At 35.2% G+C, this 12,818-nt stretch overlaps 2 protein-coding genes across 6 annotated transcripts; both read right to left on the bottom strand.

Annotated features, from left to right (window-relative positions):
• LOC129891357 (uncharacterized) lies at positions 1 to 3,617 on the bottom strand. Its single transcript, XM_055966683.1, has 3 exons — positions 3,342 to 3,617; positions 1,313 to 1,513; positions 1 to 358 (listed from the first exon to the last, which is right to left on the bottom strand). Exons 1-3 carry the CDS (start codon positions 3,450 to 3,452, stop codon positions 323 to 325), a joined length of 348 nt encoding a protein of 115 aa, XP_055822658.1. The 5' UTR covers positions 3,453 to 3,617; the 3' UTR covers positions 1 to 322.
• A 1,002-nt stretch (positions 3,618 to 4,619) lies between these two features.
• LOC129891356 (pentatricopeptide repeat-containing protein At3g14730) lies at positions 4,620 to 11,296 on the bottom strand. 5 transcript variants are annotated; one of them, XM_055966679.1, is made up of 5 exons: positions 8,553 to 11,296; positions 6,343 to 7,024; positions 5,720 to 5,809; positions 5,563 to 5,639; positions 4,620 to 4,986 (listed from the first exon to the last, which is right to left on the bottom strand). In XM_055966679.1, exon 1 carries the CDS (start codon positions 10,782 to 10,784, stop codon positions 8,868 to 8,870), a length of 1,917 nt encoding a protein of 638 aa, XP_055822654.1. In that variant the 5' UTR covers positions 10,785 to 11,296; the 3' UTR covers positions 4,620 to 4,986; positions 5,563 to 5,639; positions 5,720 to 5,809; positions 6,343 to 7,024; positions 8,553 to 8,867. The 5 variants fall into 5 exon arrangements, with proteins under 5 accessions (XP_055822654.1, XP_055822657.1, XP_055822656.1 ...); XM_055966682.1 differs by having other exon boundaries at positions 5,762 to 5,809; XM_055966681.1 differs by having other exon boundaries at positions 5,563 to 5,809; positions 6,343 to 6,840; positions 6,952 to 7,024.
• Between the last annotated feature and the right edge of the window lie 1,522 nt (positions 11,297 to 12,818).

Below are 12,818 nucleotides of genomic sequence, written 5' to 3'. Positions count from 1 at the left end.
TTGACTTGTATAAAAACATAATATAATCCTATTTAAGAATGACTTCAGTTTTAAGTAGAAGAAAACACAAACACTAAATTTGGAAAATTAGCCCTATGCTGGGCATTTGTTAATCCTGAAATATGCATTACAATTTTCTATTTCTTATCGCTACGAAACCTGCAATCAAGTTGTACAGAACTTGTACAAAAGCATCACCATCGAACACGTCAGAAGGGTTACTTCTTTCGTGAAACGGGTGCAGCTGAGAGCAGATGAAGTCTTAAGCCACTGCTCTACCAAGAAGTTCCTTCTCCAGAGCAGTTATTTTTCAGCAGGTTCATCAAAAAGTTGAGCCATTGAACCCAAAATATGGGCGCTGCATGCAAAGAAAAGGCTTTTCGATTAAGATATAGCATTGACAAAACCTTTACATTGATGTAAACACGGTCAAATAAAAAATGACAACGCAAGATTAAATCACGAGAACCAAGCTAAATGCTGCAATAACTCAAGTTTGTGCAGGTTGAGCATATAGAATTGCAACCAAAAAGTAGGTTATAAGTAAAATGTCTACTTATTATGTACGGATTCAGATTCTAGTGACTTGCTTGGGATTGAGGCATGTTGTTGTCATTGTTGACGTTTCTTCTTGTTGATTAGATTCTATTTCAAAATAGAGCCAATTCCAACAGGATTGTAGGATATTTCCACCGATGCATCGCAAGATGGGTAGTCTAACTTTAACCAATCGGCAATCGGTTATGAGTAGGATTCCATACATGAATTCCAATTGAAAGAATATATTGAGGAAACAGTAATGTAGTTTGGGAGTTAGTCAAGGTGCGTGCAAACTGACCTGGATACCACATTATTACAAACAAAATCAACGGAAGGACATCAATTCAACCTCAGCTAAAATTAACATGAAAGTTGTTTCCCATATGGTTACTTTAAGTAGTTCTTCTCCGCAAATTTCAGAACAAAATTTACAGCTAATTCAATTCATATTCAAACTTCATCTATTTTTTTCCTCAAACAAAAATTTATATGCAGAGTGATCCTTGCTAATAAACAACTTAAAATATGCTCAATATATATCACACAACTTTAGAAAACACAAACAAGGTCTAAACTTTGCTAGGGTAGATTGAAGTGGTTCTGTTTGAATCCAGGCGTCTAAAAGGAAAAGAGTAAATTATTCCTTTAGTTGTTCAAGACAAAGGGAAGTGTACTGCACGTAACCTTGCAGTGCCCCAAGGAAGGGGAGTGGGGGCTGGGTAGGGGGAAAACACAAAACATCATTTCCTTCTTTGTTCCCGTAAAGACGTACCGGAGAATCATAAAACTTTATATAGAATCTGTCACTGTCTATTGACAGTTTTGTCTGAAGAATTTCTGCAATGGTTGAACTGAGTTTTCCATTCACACTAGGTCCAAGACCTCCAATGGAGATTAATTCTCCATATGCAGCAGGAGCTTCGGTACCAGCAAACGCAATAGGAACTCCTCCATTCAACAAGATCATCACATACTGGGGAAAAACAAGTAGAGTTGTGTTAACATACTTCCACAATGGTAACGTCACTTCATTCTAAACAAACTAAACTTTGCACAATATAAGCTCCCCTTAAACCAACTCCATCTTCATATATTAAAACTCTGGCCCTTACAATCAGCAATATGAAAATATAACCCCCGTCATTTAAGTCGCTGAAAGCTAGTAGTCTACTTACAGGGGAAAAGGGTACTAAATCTACTTGTGCTGCTGCTTTGGAACGAAGAAATGCTAAGAGAACACTTAAAATTCCGTTATACTAGCACAAAAAGAAATAGAGTAGAAGGGGCAAGAATTGGCATCAAAATATTTATTGGATTCTGCATTTCTAATCTACCAACATAAATGAAATAGAAAACCAAAGAAGAATTCCTTTCAGTTGCCCCAAACTAACAACAATAATTTACAAGCTATCAGCAATGAAGACTTATCCTAATGGTTAAGGTGGAAGTGCTCAGTCTCAGGTTCAATCCCATCAAAATATAAATTCGTGTCCAATTTGAGTGTCAATATTTTCGCAACTACCATGTGCTAGAGGATATTGATTTCTTCCTGTTGGAGGTGTAAATATTTTTAGTGCGAATATAGTCTTAATTAACAACTACCTTAGTCTCTCATAGCAAACCTGGCCATTCATGATTTTGAGCAACAAAGGACTAAATTTGTCTTTCTATTCATCTCACTTCCCTATTATTTTTTTAGAAAAATATTCCCTTCACTATTATCTTCTTCTTCTTAAAGTTACTATTTCCTTCAAAACTTTCAGTTTATATTTAACAACAACATATCCACTATAGTCCCACAAGTGGTGTGGGGGGGAGGGTAGAGTGTACGCAGACCTTACCCCTACCTTGGAAGGTAGAGAGGCTGTCAAAGCATTCTAAAACAAAAAGAAACCGTAACTACAAGAAAATAATACGATATTCAAAGTGTAAGAAACCATAAAATAGTACCAGATATCTTTGGACAAGAAGACAAGAAACTACAGGATTAATAATACTCTGACTACTAGTACAGAAAAATAAGCGAGACAACGCTCTACTACCTACTAATCTTCCACTCTAATTCATATCCTCCATAACTTCCTATCTAAGGTCATATCCTCGCTAAACTAAAACCCATGTAGAAGTTTTTTTCCTTTTTCTTTTACCCCATCTCTGAACATGTTCCTACTCAACCTCCACATGACCATCAAGTGTGGTGAGATGGATAATCCATCTCACTCTTAACCTGGTAGAGACCCTGACAATGGAGAAAACAATATATATAGGAAGCTCTTCCCTCTTTAATGGAATTAGTCGTGGATTCTGGGGATAGCATATGGTTATACCAATGTTATTTCCAACCTAAAAAATTAGAAGTAAAGAATGACTTATAATTACCACTAGATCATTGATAAACTTTTCTTAGGGGAATATTTATTTATTTTGATGAGTTTAGTGTCCGGACCAGCTTTTGTGCACCTCGGCTAATTATATAAGTTACCTGCCATATCCCACCAGCCAGGGGCGGACCAACATGTATCCAGGGGTTCATCCGGACCCCCTTCGGCGAAAAATTATATTATTTATACATGATTAAAATATTTTTTTATGTATAAATAGTAGATGTCGACCCCATTCGACTAGTTCGTGTGTCAACCTTTTTAGATTTTGAACCCCCTTATTAAAAATTCTGGTTCCGCCACTGCCACCAGCAACAGGTAACTCTGTCCACTGAGGTCTTGTCTCAGGGGAATATTATCAAGCAGGTAGCAGTCAATATAAATGTGAATGAAAACATAAAAAGCCCAAAATGACTTAACTGATTCTGGTTTGCCTATGATTTTTGCAACAGCTTTAGTAGCATCTTTTAGAATATCAGAAGCAACTACTGCATCTACTGGTAAATTTGTGAACAGATTCAGAGTTGGCATTCTTCTCTTCTATTCCAAAAACACTAAAATAGTTGGGTAAGGGAATGGGTGGTTTACCGTTAAAGAATAATCAGTTTATAGATATTGTTGAAGGTGAAAAAGGAACTTCTCTCTTATTTTTAGATTTTAGCCCAGTGGCATTTTTTAAATAGCAAATTAATAGTTTACTTAAAAACTACTGCAAATTAATTGTGCCAGTCGTAACTACGGAAGTTAAGAAAATCATAACTACGGGAGTCAAGGATGGGTTTGGAGTGGGTTTTGGTCTTTTAATTGATGGGATGGGGTGGGGTGGGCGCTTATGTGGAGATCCTACGTGGGAGAAATTAATACACATGAGATGCCATATTTTATTCCATCAAACGAAGGGGTAGAAGTGAGCCAATAGTATGACGGGAAGGATATTTTTGAGCCAGAATATAGTTTAAGGGTATATGTGCTCTATTTCGAATAGTTAAAGGATAATTTTGGCCCTTTTCCGTAAAAAAAACTTAGGGGTGGGCGAGGAAAAATAAATGAGATTATAACGTAGAAAATGAAAAATAAGTAATAAATATGGTCTATAAAAAAGGTTGAACAAATGGATAATTTTTACAACTCGCTAGTTAAATTTTATTTAGATACTTTAATTATGATCTGTTCTAGTTGAGTAACTGAACAGAAAATAAAATATCCTTAACAAGCAATGTCGGTCATTATTTTGAAAGTGTTCGTGTGTGTGTTTACAAGTGCCCTTATGTAGATAAGTTGATTACATAAAATATATATGTTCCTTATTATACGTATTAGCATTTCTTTACAGCTTGTTGAGTTTAATATATATAATTAAAGGACATGACACATTTTAAGTGGTTCACTTATCTCGTAATAGACACTTGTGATCACGCGCAAAAGCTTTTTAAAAATTTTGAATTGAAAGTGTCTAATATCGTAGGTCCAAATGCCCCCCCACGGCTCAATTTTATTGTGCTTCAATCAAGATCACTTTCCTGAGAATATCAAAGGTGCTTTGTAATAGAATATAGTGCAAGGAACAACATTTATCTTAAGAGTAAAAAGTGCAGGTTGTTCCTACTTAATGCCAGATAAAAACGAATTATATAAGGCTACAAATAAGGTGGTGCATAGTTTGGACACTAATGTTAAATGTGTGAAGAGGACACAAAGAAACCAATCCAGTTCAGTCATTGAAACACATAACTATGCTCAAATGTTCTACCATTTGTTTCTTGCAAAAAAAAAACACAACAAAACAATCACTTGTTGCTATGCTCAAACCAAACATATCAAAAGAAAACCACTTGTTACTCCTACCAACTGCGATGACCATTGGACTGAAGGCTCCTCCGAGAACCATAGCTTGTCTAGGCCGTGACTTGGTGAAAGCGAGCTTTCTTTCTCTGAGATTAGTAGGCCAAAACCAAGTTGTTTAGAAGAAAATAATAGCCAAGTTGATGTGATAGCATCATACGATACACTGTATGTGTCACTACTCGTCGTCTCTTTCTACGGCTATGAAGAATTCTTAGATGCCCTGCAACAATGCAAAACAAGAGGCATATTATTATTCTGGACAGTACATCTGCCCATGAAGCAAATACCAACCAAAGCATGCAAGTGTTAGGTAAATTTATGCTAACATTGCTTATCAAGTCCCCATCAACATCTTAAACATTTGCCCCAACCGTTTAAAAGTGCCAACCATCCAAATATAAATGCCACCTCTTATTTCTTACACCTTTTTCCTTCTTTCTTTTCTTCACTTCTAGTAGGGTACTCTTATCTGTTCTTGAATATTTATCACTTTTGCTTCCTAAGATTAAAACCAAATGAAATTTGAAATATGTTGTTTTTGTAACTATGGTGTCTTCTGAGCACCTCGAATCATTCCACGGAATACCTATTAGCTCCCACCAGCCATAGGTACCGCTAAACTATTACTAGGAGTAATTTTCTTGATGAAATTTACTAGGATTAATAGTTTTAGTGCAGTTTCTGGTCATTTATGCTTTTTTCTGACAAAATAAATTTAACTGTCTGATTTAGCGCCAACAATTGGTCGAATTTGTAGGCAAGAGAACACAAACGAATTAGGAGGGAGAGTACGTACCTTGGGCTTCATCAAGATTAGCCGATATGATGTTCCATAAAAACTTTTAAATCCTTTTAAGCATCTACTGCCAATCGCTGCCAGATAATTGAAGCAACATTTAGACTTTGAGCACTGGCCCCAGAGCACAAATGGAAGGGAAAAACACTGCTGCAACCTGCAAGCCTGTAACCTTTTAGGAGAAAAAATGAGAGCATACCACCAGTACCAGTTTGTATTGTGTAGGAATGATCTTCTGGCCTCACACCTGCATTAGCCAAAGTAGTAAAATCTCAGAGCTCCTTAGATAAGACATCAAATAAAGAATGCTACAGTTAGAAACAAATAAATAATAATGCAACGGAAAGCCTCAATGGAGTTTAATCGGAATGACTGGAATTCTTAAAAAAAATTATATTGTGAAGCAGCATTCCAGGATCAGATAGAATTTCAATATAAACAACTTTCTTAAACACAATATATTTTTAAGGATAGATGAAGCATGTTATATGTATTCCGTAAATAGTTGTGAGCACCTGGAAGATAGAAGTATTCAAATTCATTATTTCAGCGATAAAAGCTTGGGTTGTTAGTTCTTTTCTATTTAGTCACGACATAACAAACAGTACAGTTTTTTTAATGATGGTCGTTTCCTCCTGTCTGGGACAGTTTGCGCGCACATAAAAATGGTACTTAAAAACCCGTTTATGATGCTAATTGAAGCTAGATAATAGCTAATCATACCAAGGAATCCTCAAGACAAGTAAAAGTTGTAGGCACTATATAAACTACACAAATTACCCTTTTCTTAGTGAGAGGTCAGAAAACAGATCGGCACCACCTCAGACATCCTCAAACAGATCGCTATACTTCCAACAAGCTACTGATTTTCTCTGGTAACACCCAAAGATACGCCCATTATTCTAAAGAAAAGTTCCCAACATTGTCTTGAAAATCTGCAATGCATGAAAAGATGTTCAACTGTTTCCTCCTCTGAATTGCAGAAATAGCATCTACTGCACAAGGAAAATCCTCTCCTTAGTAACTTGTGTTGTGTTTGGCAAGCATCCCTAGCTGCTAGCCAACCAAAAAAAGCTTCTTTCGTAGGTTCTTTGGTTTTCCAAATCATCTTCCATGGCCACTTAGGAATTCCAAGGTTATTGCATACCAGTTTCTTCCACTCCACCTTTGGAAACTCTCCTCTAATCTTCTGATAGAACTGTTGTTGGGAACTGGTTCATGTCCTGCTTCTGTGAAATACTTAGATGTCTTCATGATCTTCAGTAAGATCCATGATGCCTGTTTAGGAATGGTCTCCATGAAGTTCCTGTAGCCCATTGTAGCAGTGTACTTGTCTTTCTTTTGACATAAGTTCCGAAGTAGCTTAATAATTAACTTCTAATTTCTTACTGTGAACGAGGAGATATTCCACTAGTATTTCCAAAGTTATGTCCAGCTACAATAATGGGGATCCCATGGTTCCCTGCAGCAATAAAAGCAATATGGCTGTTAAATTAAGAAATTCAAGGCACTTGGTTGCAGATGCTATTTTCAGTAACTTTAAGCTTGCAGTAAAGACAACTGAATTCTCAAACATAACAAATTGATGATCTCAAGAAAGTTCAAATCAAGCAAGATGCTTTCTTTTCGTTCCATTGCTTCTCTTTTCTTTGTGTTCTTTGGAACCTTAAAAACCAAAGCCTGGCTGTTCAATTACCAATTATTAGTCAGACAAAATATTTGATATCAGCAAGGTTTCAAATCAGGAATCTGTCACCAAATTAGACATTGGAATCTTCTTGTGGCTGTTGAATTGTATTCTTTCTGACTTTATTGATGGAAAGGTGGAAAATTTAACATTTAAAATAAATGAACCCCCAGCGAGTGAATTTTCACAAGAGATATTGGCTATAGCATCTTCCTCATCGTGCAGACTGCACCACATTCGTACAGTTTCATAGAGATGCTCAACTCTTGATAGTTCCATGAACGATCCATTGCGACTAACAAAATAAGAATTTTACATATCCTAAAAGAGGCATTAGAGAGGCCTTGATCAAAAAGCGCTAGTCTGGGGTAGGCCCATAAAGTTTCCTCCTTTTTTAAAATAAAAAAGTAGGCCTGAGATGAATTTAAATGGAGAAACATGGTCAATGAGGATTCATATAGCCAACCCACCTTGTTTGGAACTGACGAGTACTTGTTTTGTTATTGTTTCTAAAGTAGGACTAAAATGTTAATATCATTGTCATGTACGTGTTTGAAGATGAAGGTAGTTACTGAAGTTGAACAGCAGAATTTTGGGGTTCCCACTATTTTAACTTTGGCTAAGAGATTATTTTACAGGTTTAAGCAAAAGATCCAAAATTTAAACCTAAAGGAGAGACGTATCAACTGCTTTATAGAATGCCTAATGCAGGCTTTCTTAGGAACCTACTGTAGCTTCACATTTAGTGTCAAGGTAAGGTTAATAAAAGATCAAAGTTGGTAGGATGCAGAGAAACAAATGATTAGTATTTGAAAATCTGGAAAAGAAAAAAGCTATAGCCGACCAAAATGCTGGCAATTTTCACAGAACCTATACTTCAGCATTTCCTTCACCATTTTCATTTATTTTTTTTATAAAGCCAGAAATCCCCAAGGGCCAGTGAGGCATGATTCAACACTCAGGGAATAATGGGCCCTTCCTTCTATCCTTATCAACTTAAATACCCTGCTTTTGCCGGCAAAAAAAAGTTAATGGCATTTTCCCAGAATACTTAAGCATTTCCTTCACCATTTTCAAGACTTATTCTTACAAAGAAGTTTGATGACCAGAATTCATATATAAAGTAGGTAGATCGCTAAAAATTATACTTCAGAAGAAATGGAATTACTTAAACAATCCCAATCAGCTCCTCGAAACATATTGATTATGATAACGAGTAACAACATTCAGTGTGCACGTTCTGAATACCAAATAAGCCTACAAAAAAGCCGCAGTGGAAATGCCCATGATAGTGAACACTTACATTCCATGACCGTCACCATCAAAAGGAGAAGCATAGTCCTTAGTTGCATTAAATATCCCCCTGGTTATAGTAGATGCTGCAAAATGAGATGCTCCAAAAGTGAAGAAAACATACTTTTCATTTTTCAGTGGAAAGTTTATATGCAAAAGCACACAGATAACTCGGACTGTTTTCACAGCACCAGCATGCATAGACATTGGTTTCCATGAGAAGCAAAACTAACTCACACACTTGCTAGGTTTCAAAAAGAGATATTGCTTTCAGTCAGTGCTTCAGGAATCTTCATCTAGGATGATGGAGAATAAGTCTGGAATATCATGGACTTCTCTCCAAGGCATCAGATTCTGGTGTATAACCATGCTCACGCAACCGAGCAGTTAAAGAATTCAATCCAGCATAAATAAGGTTGCCTTCAGGATGTGACTTATCAGCAGTTATAAAGACATGGACACCATTATGAAGTTCAATCCAGCTGCAACCAGGTGTCTTCCTTACATTTTGTAGCTTCATTGCATCTCTTATCTCTAATACCTCTTCATAGCGACCAGTTTGTCCATAAACATTTGATAATATGACATAACTTCCACAATGATCTGGTTCAAGATCAAGTACCTGTTTTGCAGCAACCTTAGCAAGATCATCATTACCATGGAGACGGCAGGCAGCCAAGAGAGCTCTCCATATTACAGAATTGGTCTTAATGGGCATTGTTAATAACAACTCATAAGCAGCTTCAAGCTGCCCAGCACGACCTAGCATGTCAATCACAGAGGTGTAATGTTCAATAGAAGGCACAACACCATACTTCGGCTGCATTTGGGCAAGAAATTCTCTCCCCTGTTTTACAAGGCCTGAATGGCTGCAAGCTGACAAAACCCCAACAAATGTGACATCATCAGGCCTCAATTTTGCCTTACACATATCAGAGAACAATTCTAATGCCTTGATGCCAAATCCGTGCACGCCATACCCCTTAATCATAATGTTCCACGATGCCACATCTTTGAAATTCATCATATCAAAGATCAGCTTAGCCTCACGCATGCTTCCACATTTGGCATACATGTCCAAAATTGCATTGTCAATGTAAGTATCGTCATATTCTTTGTCAGCAGTATCTTTCCTTAGACCATTAACAATCACGTATGCATGAATCTCTCTACCATGCCTCAATGCTGCTAAATGAGCACAGGCAGGAAGTGCAGTGGTGACAGTCACCAAATCAGGACTAACTCTAGCGGACAACATCCTTTTGAAAAGCCTCAAAGTTCCCTCGTGATTACCACATTGTTCATGCACACAAATTATTGAGTTCCATGAAAATATATCCTTATCATCCATTGTCTCGAAAACCTCAAAAGCGTTAGCAACACAGCTACATTTACCATACATGTCTATTAATGCATTAGAAATCGCAACCCCCAAATCAAATCCTTTTTTTATCACAAACCCATGTATCACCTTTCCATTATAAACTTCCCCATAATTTGCCAGAGCTGAAAGTACACCCGTTATGCTAAACCTGTTGGGAATAACTCCATCCTCAATCATCCACCTAAAAACCATCAAAGCACTACCAAACTCAGCAGTTTGAGCATAGCCATTGATCATGGCATTCCAAATCACAACATCTTCCCTCTCCGGCAAATCCTCAAACACATCTAACGCAAAATCCACCATCCTATACATCAGATAACCGTGCAACAAAGCACTGCCGATGAACAAATCAACTTCTAGCCCAAGTTTAAAAACTAACCCGTGAATCTTTTTCACGTCTACTTCATTTTTACAAGCCTTAAGCACACAAGGGAAAGTGAACTTATCAGGCATGACACCACCTAGTCTCATTTTGAAATAGATTTCAAAAGCACTTTTAGGCAAATCATTGGCAATTAACCCTGCTATTATAGCATTATAAACAAACACATTATGATCAAGTGGTGAAGTATAGAATACAGATAACGCATTGGATATCGAATTGCATTTCGAGTACATGTTAATAAGGCTAGTTGTAGGCACTGGAGATAAATCCAAATGACCACATCTAAGCATGTGGCAATGAACTTGTTTCCCTCCTGTGAGGTCCTTGTCATTAGCAAATGATTGAAGTGATACAATACAAGTCTTGAGATCATCAAAAGACTTGTAAGCAATGGATGAAAAACTGATTGAATATTGACCCTGTAACTTAAATACTGACAAAGACTTCGTAAAGAAGGTTCTTCCTCTCATTTAGAAGTGAAAAAGAAAATACATACAGGATTTTAGCAACTCAGTCGGTTGGCTATCTAAACTTTCTCGATTCCTCACCTTATAATCCCTTTCCCCATTTCCCCTTCCCCTACATCTCTGTCATAAAAAAAAAGCAATCTTTTTCAAAAAAAAATATCATAAATTGAGCACTATAATTACGTACAACTGTTAGCTCTAAACTAAAACCACCTCAATCTCAGAAAATTATGCAACATAAATACTAAAACTTTATTATTATCTATATACCCATTTTAAATCTGAACCTATTTATCTATATCTGTATATGTAATTTGTGAAAAAAGTAACATTCTTGAAACACCCCAAGAATCATTCAGTTTAAATAGTCAGGACAGTAAGTGCAGATAGGAAATGGGTGAAGGGAAAAAAAAAAAGAATAAAAGATGGGTGTTCAAAGATGATAACCATAAATTAGAAGGAACTTTGGCGCAGTGAATCGAAGGCCGATTGATAAATCTAGGAGGAAGGTTTTAGGAGGGTTTAAATAGGCTCTACAAAAATAAGAAAATGTCATAAATAGTCCAGTAGGTCTAAAATGACCATTAATTAGGCATTTATTGAATTTAGTTCTTTAACTATTTAAAAATTTAATCAGGCTTAGTTTCTTAATGATACGCTTATCGATTTTAGTCTGTTAATTATACATTTATCGATTTTAATTTTTTAAGTATATATATATATTCAAAAACTTATCAGGTTTGGTCTTTGTTCATTTTTTATACAAATAACTTAGGTTTATATTAACGGAACTCGTGTCTTCCTAAAATTACATCTTTAACTCATTTTTTTTCCAGTTGTTTCTCTCTCTCCACTACTTTTTCTTCAAATTACTCTTATGAAAAAGAATAATAGTTTCAACTATTCAAAATAAAATTAATGAGGAAAAAAGAAGATATAAGTCATAATGTATTTATTCAATGAAGTATAAAATAAATCATATTTTTGTTGTTAATGACTTGAACATGCTATGTTCTCTTCTTTAATGATTAACGGTTCATAATTAGAGCGGATTTTTGTTTCATACAAAAGAAAAATAAGAAATCTAATCTTATTACTCAAATTTTTCTACATAAAATAAAACAAACAGAATAATAAAATCAATTTATTTCAAAATTTATAAATAAAAAAAACTATTTTTTGCAAATCTACCATTAAATAAATTTCAACTTCTAAAATATAAAATAAATTCCCTTCAATAAAGTCGTTGGAGTACAAAATTTGGAATTAAAACATGTGAGAGAAGAACTTTGAATTTTATTCTCATTGCAAAAAATTGGTTTCTACCACATATAAATAAATCGCTCCACACATCTAATGGATAATAATTTTTTTATAATAAATTTTAGCATACTCAAGTAATTAGTAGCAATAATCTGTTTCCGCTTATCCTCCGGTGAATAAAATTATAACTTATATTTTTTCCTCTTGAATTTTATTTTGAATCGTTGAGGTTAAGGTTCTTTTCATTAGAGTAATTTGGAGAAAAAGCAGCGGGGAGAGAAACAACTAAAAAATGAGTTAAGAATTTAATTTCATTGAGGCATGAATTCCGTTAATATAAACCTAAGTTATTTATATAAAAAATGGACAGAGATCAAACCTGATAAGTCTTTAAATACTTAAAGAGTTAAAATCGGTAAGTACATATTTAAGGGACTAAAACCGATAATTGTATAATTAAGGATCCAAACCTAATAAGTTTTTAGATAGTTAAAGAACTAAATCTAGTATGTGTATAGTTAAGGGACCAAACCTAATAATATTTTGAATAGTTAAAGGACTAAATCCAGTAAATATATAGTTAAAGGATCATTTTAGACCTACTCTTATAGTTAAGAGACTATTTATGACATTTTCTCCTACAAAAATTAACTACAAATCTAGCATGGAAGGCTTTAGGATGGTTTATTATATGTTTTTCACATATCTTTTAAATATTTTTAATTTTCAGTTGTTACTTGTAATATTTTTTTATGTAGTTTTCAAATATATAAA

This window comes from Solanum dulcamara, chromosome 6, assembly GCF_947179165.1.
Source record: "Solanum dulcamara chromosome 6, daSolDulc1.2, whole genome shotgun sequence".
Taxonomy (NCBI): domain Eukaryota; kingdom Viridiplantae; phylum Streptophyta; class Magnoliopsida; order Solanales; family Solanaceae; genus Solanum; species Solanum dulcamara.
This window is presented reverse-complemented; position numbering and strand designations above follow the sequence as displayed.

Excerpts from the sequence above, each read along its gene's own strand:
- LOC129891357 (XM_055966683.1), bottom strand. The coding sequence starts at position 3,452 with ATGCCAACTCTGAATCTGTTCACAAATTTACCAGTAGATGCAGTAGTT. Across the intron at positions 1,514-3,341 it reads TCATAGGCAAACCAGAATCA|TATGTGATGATCTTGTTGAA; the intron begins GTTAAGTCATTT and ends GTTTTTCCCCAG. Across the intron at positions 359-1,312 it reads TAAAGTTTTATGATTCTCCG|CGCCCATATTTTGGGTTCAA; the intron begins GTACGTCTTTAC and ends CTTTGCATGCAG.
- LOC129891356 (XM_055966678.1), bottom strand. The coding sequence starts at position 10,784 with ATGAGAGGAAGAACCTTCTTTACGAAGTCTTTGTCAGTATTTAAGTTA.